This window comes from Mustela nigripes, chromosome X, assembly GCF_022355385.1.
Source record: "Mustela nigripes isolate SB6536 chromosome X, MUSNIG.SB6536, whole genome shotgun sequence".
NCBI lineage: Eukaryota > Metazoa > Chordata > Mammalia > Carnivora > Mustelidae > Mustela > Mustela nigripes.
The window spans coordinates 83,786,554-83,795,464 of record NC_081575.1 but is presented as its reverse complement, the minus strand read 5'-3'; the positions used below and the strand labels follow the sequence as shown (position 1 = coordinate 83,795,464).

Genomic DNA, 8,911 nt, shown 5'->3' with positions numbered 1-8,911 from the left:
CCTGCCCTCTGGCCCCCTCGGACCCGGGACCCGCCCGGCTCCCAGGGAACGGCCCCGCCCCCAAGATGGCCGCGCCCCTGTGCCGCTGAGGACGGCAGCGGGAGCCGCTACCGTTTCTTATTCCGACGAGCTGAAGGAAGCGGAGAGCGTGGCTTTGCGGGGTGGCCGGTGCGCACCACAACGCGCGGGACACAGCGCCTCGGCCTCCGAGGCGGCGGGACTGGAGCCGCTGAACCCCTCCGCAGGCGCCTCGCCGCCCGGAGGCCCATTCCCGCCCCGCCCCAGCCCGTCCCGCGCCTGAATGTGCGACTCGTCGCGGAAAATGTTCGCACGCTCTGGTCGCCGCTTCGCGCCGCAGAGGAACCCCGACAGAACCACTGTCCGCGACACGGCCCATCTTGCCCATAGACAGTGCGGACTCGGCCCCCTCGCCCCGTCTCCGTGCGCGTGCGCCGCGCTCCGACCTCGGGCTGCGGGGCGACAGGAGCGGAAGTGCTCCGCTGACCCGAGAGCGGCGCGCCGTCGCGCCGGTTGTTGTTATCCACCGCGACCGTCGGGTTGTGGGAGTCGAGTACGGGAAGGCGGAGCGGATACGGGCTGCAGGGGAGGGCGGGGTTGGTGGGTTCGCGCCTCTGAGGGCTCGCGGCACTGGGCGACGGGCCGAGTGCGGGCGTCGGGATGCGGGCGGCGGCGAGTGATACAGTCAGTGAGTTTGCGGAGTGCCTAGTAAGTGCGAGGCACCTTTGCGGTCCCCGCTCCTCTTCCTGACGGCCTGTGAGCAGGTGCTACGGTTATCTTCGTTTTATTGCGAGGAAGCAAGAACAGAAAGGCTCAGGCCGCTGTCCCAAGTCACATGGCCACGCAACCCCGGGGCATCCTTCTGCCTCTTTCCCTCCTGCCTAGCGCTTGGCCTTTCTAACTACCGTTTCCGAAATTGATCAAGTTTGTGGTTGCTGTCTGCCTTGAATAGAGGCTCGAATAGAGCTCCACAAGGTCGGGGACCTCTGACGAGTTTGTTCCCTGGTGGATCTAGAGCTCCACAAGGTCGGGGACCTCTGCCGAGTTTGTTCCCTGGTGGATCTGCAGCGCTTAGTACAGGCACATAGCGGGCCCTCCCCATTTTCACTGGACGAATAAAAGCGACAGAGCAGGCCGTGAGTTGATTGCAGAGGCAGTGCTCAGCTCCTTGTCTGGTGTTAATAGGGTCCTACTGAACATCGCTCTTCCAACTCAGATGAGGCCTTGGGCTTCCTCGCATAAAGTAAAACACTGGAGTTTTCCTCAGCTTCAGTCCATCACAGGGGTTGCTGATTGCATCTCCTGTGTGGTCCTTCTTTCCAGGAGCGGGGTGCGTCACTGGGACCAGGGCTCACCGACTGCGTGACCCAGCTCACCTGCACCTGGGCTTCCGAGTCTACAGAAGAGCCAGTCTGAGACCTCAGAAGGTGAGTCCCCCTGGGTCAGAGACACAGATGTGGTGCCGCAGGGATGGTTCCAGCTGAAACGCGTTTGTCTCTGAATCCTTAGGTCCTGCATCCTTAGGAACAAGAGAGCTCTTCTGAGGGGCCTGAGAGGAGGAGCCTCAGCCCAGACCCAGAGCCCATGGCAGAGGGAGGAGCCTCAGAGCACAACCCCAGAGCTCGGGGCAGAAGGGCAGGGACTCAAGACAGAGCCAGAACCCAGTGCAGGGGGTGTAGGTTCCCGGGACAGACCCGGACCCAAGGCCAGGGGGTGGAGGCTTAGAGGATTAGCAGGTCCAGGAAGAGCTGGACCTGCAGTGGCCTCTGTCCCTCCTCCAGCTGAGGGAGAGCATGCCCACTGTGTGACGGTGGGCAGTTGGACCCCATTGGAGGAGAGAGATGAGATGTTCAAGTGGATGGAGGGACGGTGCCATGAAGCAGGGGGCCTGCCCCCGTCCTGCAAGGGCAGGATCAGGGTGACGAGTGACACTGCCAGCCTCGCAGGACTGTCTCCTCTGCTGACATGCCTGTGTGCACAGCATAATGGCCCCCTTTTTTCCAATTCACTGTTTCTGACACCCACCTCCACACAAATGTTGACACTCCCCCCTGCTCTGAGTAAAGTGCAGAACACTTTTGTATGGTTTTCTTTTCTCCTTGGTAAAATTTTCAAGTAGTCAGAGGTCCGCTGTCTTCTGGTTCTTCTGCCTCGTTTTGGTGCTGCTGTGACTGGGTCTGAGAGCGTGAGACGTTAAGCTGCCTGCAGCTGAACTCTGGTGTCCTGAGGCTGCCCCAGGGGTGCTGCGATGACAGCAGCTACTCTGCAGAAACTCTGTGTGGAGACTTTGTTTTGAAAACTGCCAAGCAGGTATGCCTGGGTGGCTCAGGTGGGTAAGCGTCTGCCTTTGGCTCAGGTCATGATCCCGGGGTTCTGGCATTGAGCCCCATTGGAGCTTTCTGCTGGGTGGGGAGCCTGCTTTTCCTTTTGCTAACAACAGCTCCTGCTTGCGCGCATGCGCGCTCTCTCTCTCTCTTACTCTCTGTATGTCAAATAGATACGTGAAATCTTTAAAAAAAAAAAGGGGGGGGGGGGAAAACTGCCCAGCAGGGAAGAGCAGGAAAGGAGGACGTCACCAGCCGGGAACAGGGTGGAGGAGGGCAGTGAAGGGCAGTGTTCACAGGCGGCCAAGGTCAGTGGCTTCCAGCTCCTCAGGGAATGGCCAGTGCTGGGCTCTTCACCTCCCTCTCTGCCTCCTGCCCCCCCACTCCCTGCCCCTTCTCCAGCCCTGGTTTGTCTCCCTCCTGCAAACCACAGGCAGGGGTCCCTGTCCTCCAGACTCTGCCCAGGCTTTGTCACTTCTGGGGCTCAGTGTTATCCGTTTTATGAGTGATAATATCCACATTCAAAAATGCAGGTAAACAAAAGAGAACTGAAATCGCCAGTCAGAGAAAACCAGTGTCAATATTTTAGTAACCACTCTGGGACACTGCCGTTCCTCAGTATGTACATAATTGGGGAACAAATGAGCTTGTGCTGCACCTGCGTTTTTGTAATCTGCTTTTATATATGTTAGGAAGAGAAACTCGATTCACATTGGGCATTTTGGAAGCCCATAGACACAGGTCCTGTGCAAAGCCCACACGAGCTTATCCACATCCCAGGGACCAGGCTGGAGCTTCCAGGCTCGCTGCACATTAATCTCCCCAGGTGCACGGGTGATTGCCCTCAGGCTGGTGGGGATGGTCTCATGGCTGAACGCACTGAATTCGCGACCCCCCTCATTCTGTCTTCCTAGATCTCCGCCCTTTGTCCAGGGCAGAACAGGATGGCCACAGCCCAGGTAAGTTCCTTATCCCCTCCCTCTAGTTTTCAGCGAACTTGAGGCAGCTTTGGGACATCTGGATTGTAAGCTCGACAAACCTGTCCCTCCTCTCTGCTGCGGCTGTTTTCCATTCCAGCTGTAATCCAGTTCCGGTTTCTCCAGTCCTTCCCCTCACCACAAAAACCAACAATCTAAAATGAGAAAAGACGGAAGGAAAATGACAGGTCTCGTCTGCTGCTTCCTCTGGGAAATGCACCTCCTCTTTGTTGTTCTGCTTCTCAGGGAAGCTCACTGAAGCCCAGAGACCCACTTTTTCTGTGTCTTCACTTCCACCTCACTGTTTACTTTTTTATTCTATTCAAATAATGAAAGTAAATCTGTGCTTGACATTCTGTGCACTAGGAAGAGTCCCAGCATCTCCGTTTCTTCTGTGCCCAATGCCATGCTTCTCCTCAGAGTGCCCGCTGGTACAGTATGCGAATGGGGTGGGGTGGCTGTGTTTCCGTCAGTTTCGTGAGCTGAAAACGGGTCTGTAGGCTTTGTTGGATGAGTGTCTGCACAAGTGCCATCCGAGTCCCACTGCCATCTTCCCTTTCCTGCCTCGTTCTCTTCTGGGTGGTGGTCCTCCTCAGCACAGAAAGATTCCCGTTTCGTGCAGTGCTCTGGGTATGTCATTCACCTGTTGCTCTGTTTGTACATACTCAGCTTTTGAATTTTCTTTTTCTGTTCTATATGGTGGCTCCTGGATGACTTGTTACGTGTATGTTCAGTAGTGCAAGTGTTTATGGAGGCTACATCGGGAAGTTGGATTTGGGGGTCAAAGGTATTCACGCTTGAATTGGCTATTCCAGATCCTAGACTAATTACGACTGTTGCAAAATGTTAAAGACCAGATCATTTCTGCGTTCAGCTTTCCCGGGCTGTTGAAAGTTGAAAAGGAAACTAGTTGGTTTTATGGAGCCCTTTAACCTTGGATTTGATAAAGAGGCTACAGAAAATAAATGATGCACCTGATTGACTTGAGACCCTGGATGTCAAGATCCTAAACACATACTCTGAATACAGAGTTAATACATTGAATTGAGCATTGTGAAAGATGATTGGTGTATATGGTAAAACATTAAAAGCTTGTTTAACAAAAGGTGAAAATGAATTCTCCCTGTCACCCCATGCCCCATCTCCTTCCTTGTTTCATACGATCCTGGAGAGATCACGTGTGTACATCTCTTTCCATGTAAGAGTGCCATTTACTTTGGATCTCTTCCTTCATCGTATAGTACAACACATTCTGGACTTTTCCACAATCATTGTATTTCACTGTGTGTCTGAACAACCCGTTTTCCCCCCTGGGCACGCTTGACATTTGGGGCCAGGCAGTGCTGTGTTGTGGAGGGCGGTTGTGTGCGTTGGAGGATATCTAACTGACCCTGCCATGGACTCCCCTGATGCCAATGTCCCCACCCCTTGCCCCTTGTGGTGACAACGAAGAGTTTCTACAGACCTTGCCAGCTGTACCCTGAAGGGCTATATCACCCCCGGGTGGTATGCCATTGGCACTAACGGCTCTGTGACATTCTGCTGGCTGGAACTACCATATTATATATTTGCTTTCTGCCAGGGGTGTACATTGAGGATGTTCTGGTCTTTTGATATCATCAAGGATGCAATGATACTTAGCTGTGTATGGTTCTGTTGGTTCAGAGGAGCGGGTCTCCTCTGCAGGATAGCTTTCTGGGGGTGAGGCTTCTAGGTCAGAGGCTCTGTGCATCGTGAATTTTGACAGCTGAGGGCCTCTGAGCCAGTGGTTCCCCTCTGCTCACCAGTGTGGTCATGGTCCCTGACACCTGCGCTGTCCCCTGGGAAGGTAACAGGAGGGGTGGGTCGCTCTGAGCACTCCTCCTGCTGGCGACACCTGCCTGTCACTGTCCTGCCACACAAGGCATGTCCTGGCTCGTCTCCATCTGCAGCGCTGGGAAACCGGCTGCCCCATGTGGCCTGTTGGGGCCCCATGGGTGCCACCTGGGCCACCCGGACTGAAGACCAGTCAGTGCAGGGGGAACAGGCAGGGTGTCAGGGTGTCAGCAGGGGGGTCTTGCTCTCTCTCTGATAGGACAACAGGCCCTCCGAAAAGTGAGCATTTGTTTGGTGCTGCCAAGACCAAACACAGACCTTTCCTTTTTCCCCTCCATCTGCTGCCCATGCAGACTCCCACCCTCCTGCTTCCGGTTACCTCTCAGGCTGATTAGCCACAATTAGCGGTCGGGTGACTGTGTGGCCTTCTTCTGTATGGAAACAGCCCAGCCCTTCTCTACTGTGTCTTTCTCCAGCATGTGTCCCCTGGTCTCACGTAGAACACTTTATCTCTGACACTTCTGGTCACTGATATGTGGAAGGTTCCCCCACACCAGACACTCTGCCACACCTGCTGGGTATCCTACACATAACTCAGTTGGAATACTGTGTCCTCGGAGATAGCATCGGATCCCGCAGCTTAAGGGTTCCATCCTACCAGATTGCCGCCTCTCACACCTCCCGGCAGATGCCAGCCCCCAGTTGCAGGCTTTTGACCCACTGGCCATAGGTCAGAGGTCCGGTGGCCCCCTCCTTGGATTCGACTGTTTGCTAGAGCGTCTTGTAGGACTCGGGGACATGCTGACTTACATTTCTGGTTTATTAAAGGATATGAGGAAGGATACACATGAACAGCCAGATGAACATACACATAGGGTAGGGCCTGGGAGGACCCTGAGCACAAGAGCTTCTGTCCGTGTGGACTCGGCAAGCATCGTCCTCCCAAGATGTGGATGCGTTCCCGCACCTGGAGGCTCCGCAAAACCCATGCTCTGGGGATTTTATGGCAGCTTCATAACGCAACAATGATCGGTTGTCAACTCCATTTCTAGCCCCTCTTCCATCTCTGGAGAAGGTGGTGGGGCTGAAAATCCAGAGTTTCTAGTCATGTCTTGGCCTTTCTGGTCCCCAGCCCCTGCCGTGCACCTCTAGTCTCCTCGTAAGAACATGAGATGCTCCTTGTATTCTTCTCACGTGGGGACTTGTAAGGGTTTGGGGGGCTCTGCAACAGGGACCTAGAGCCAAGACTAGGATATATTTTCTGTCTCCTCACAGTCCTGACTGAAGAGCTGTGTTTATAACTGTTGTCCTAGCTCTCTGTCCTCTGCGAGGCCTTCTCTGCCTGCCCCGAGCAAAACTGACTTCTTTCTATTCTCTTTTCCCTATACTGCCCCTCCCGTTGCCCTTAGAGGACAGGTAGCCGGCCCTCCTGCCCTCTGTCCCTTTCCTGTGTGCATTTCTAAACTTGGTATTTCTCTACCAGACGGACACACCTTCAGTTCAGAAAAGGTGTCTCTTTTTATCAATCTTGATATTCTCTGGACTTAGCAGCTTGGTTGGTGTTCAGTCAGTGAGCTGAGATTGCATTTCTGGAGGAAGATATCTTTACCACCTTTTCTGTTTCTTTATAAAGTTTAAAATAATGTAGGTGACAGAAGCATTCCATACACTACATGGTCTCAAATTGGGCAGGGAACAGCAGGGAACAGTTGTGTCAAGAAAGGCAGGGCAGTGTCGTGTTGAGAAACGTGGACGTAGAATGCAGAACACATGCATTTTCATCCCTCTTTCCTTGCTTTGTGACCCTGGGCAAGTGACCTTCCACTCTGAGGTAAGCCAGTCTGTCCTCCACTGTCCGGGGTCTTCTGGGGTGGACGCCGGATTGAATCTCTGCCATGTGTAGAAGACTGTGGATGGGACACAGTGTCCCGCTCCCCGATCCCAGCACTCCGGGCTCATACAGAATGTGCCGTTGCAGGAATCCTTGACCTTCAGGGATGTATTCGTGGACTTTACCCTGGAGGAGTGGCAGCAACTGGACTCCGCTCAGAGGAACCTCTACAGAGATGTCATGCTGGAGAACTACAGCCACCTGGTGTCTGTGGGTGAGGGATGGCTGTGCAGGGTGACCGGGACACATGCATTCGGCTCACCTCAGCTGCTACCTGCTCTGGGGCCTCTGAAGCCCAGAATGAGCCGGGGCCTCGGGTTCACCACTAGGAAGTTGCAGTCCCACCCGGGGTGTCTTGCTCTCATCCTCTTGGCGAATGTTCTGCACTGAGGGGCACAGAGCCGTCCTCATGGGGCCGCACCAAGGCCAGACTGTCTCGGTTGGCAAGGCTGGGTCTTGGTTCCAGAACACCTCCGGCATTACTAATGACGTCCTGTGTCCTTTTCCTTCTTCAGGATACCTTATTACCAAACCAGATGAGGTCTTGAGACCGGGACAAGTAGAAGAGGCCATGGGGGCAGAGGGAGAGCCGCCAGCCCGGAACCATCCAGGTGAGCATGCACAGGGCCTGTTGGGCCAGGGCCGGGGACCTAGAAGGTCAGCAGGAGCTGGGTGTCAGGGGCAGGCCTGGGAGTGCTTCTCAAAGCCCCTAGGCTCGGGGACATGACTTGGGTTCACAGAAACCAGCCACCATGGTATCCACATGATGCCCCCGCCCAGCACCCTTCTGCAGCCCCCTTGTCCTTCTTGGGGTTCCAACCGCATGGCCGCCACTGCTGTTCAGATCCCATTTCCAAATCCTGGTGTTCCTTTCCTGCTCCCTCTTCTTTCTGGAAGCCTTGAGGGTGTTTTCCTTCCTTGGGCATTTGCCCTTTCCTCAGAAGAGATGTGGTGTCAGTGTGACACGTCCTCTTTATGTGCCATCCTGTGGGCCCTTTACAGCTGACGCTGGGGTTCCTCTTCAGCCTCGGGAAGTCATCTTGCCTGGCTTGCTGGAGGTGGTGGAGACCAAAAGCTTTGCTGGCGGCCTCCAGCTTGGCCGGGCCGGGCAGCCCCCATGCTCTCTCTGCGCTCCTGTCGTGCTCCACAGCATCATCCTTCATGGGATCGAGTCCCCGCTTCTCAGTCCCTCTGTCTCTTGTAACTGTAGCTCCACTCTACCTGTCATCAGCTTCCTGCTCTTACCATACCGCCTCCCTCCCACTCACCTGTTCTGTCTTCCATGTCATCTCTGTCTTTACTCAGAACACAAGGGATCCAGAGAGGACATTCCTCCCAGGCGGCCTGCTCCAGCGAGCACTGCCTCTGTCCTGGACACTGCAACTCGTTCCTCATTCGTGGGTTTGGTTGGTTTGGCTCTGGGCCCCTTGTGGGGATCCACACACCCTCACACACCTGTCCTCCTCGTCTTCTGGCATCATTACGGCGGCCACTCTGGGCGCCCACCCTGGAGGGCTTCCCTAGAGCCCGCCTTCGCCGGACCATGTACCCTATTTCTCTTGGGGCTTACCTGGGCTTGCTTGCACCGGCCTCTCCCATGATTGTTTGGGGAAACAGTGTCCTCTTCATGCTCCATCAACCCCATATCCACTGCCTTGTTCAGATTTGTCAGCATTGCTGCTCTGCTCGTGGCCTGCCTTTTCCTACCTCCAGGGTTTTCAGGAATCGAAGTGGCTGAGTCTCCTTCTCAGTTCAGTGGTGACCTAGAAGGAGGAAGCGCCAGGTCAGAGGCACAGTCATTGAGTCCAGTAACCGCATATGTCGGAAGGAGCTGTCCCTGCGTTTGGTGTCCTGTCAGCACATTCCCAACCCCACCTCCAAGTTCT

The 8,911-nt window shown here is 55.0% G+C and overlaps 1 protein-coding gene across 5 annotated transcripts in view; it reads left to right on the top strand.

Moving 5' to 3' along the window:
• Window positions 1-481: 481 nt before the first annotated feature.
• ZNF674 (zinc finger protein 674) overlaps window positions 482-8,911 on the top strand; it is a 30,099-nt gene continuing 21,669 nt past the window's right edge. Inside the window, exons 1-6 of one of the 5 annotated variants that reach the window (XM_059384782.1) lie at window positions 482-571; window positions 1,342-1,445; window positions 2,135-2,328; window positions 3,257-3,301; window positions 7,113-7,239; window positions 7,541-7,636. In XM_059384782.1, coding sequence (XP_059240765.1) covers window positions 3,287-3,301; window positions 7,113-7,239; window positions 7,541-7,636 — 238 coding nt within the window. In that variant the 5' untranslated portion in view covers window positions 482-571; window positions 1,342-1,445; window positions 2,135-2,328; window positions 3,257-3,286. The other 4 variants (XM_059384781.1, XM_059384780.1, XM_059384783.1 and 1 more) reach the window with 4 other exon arrangements.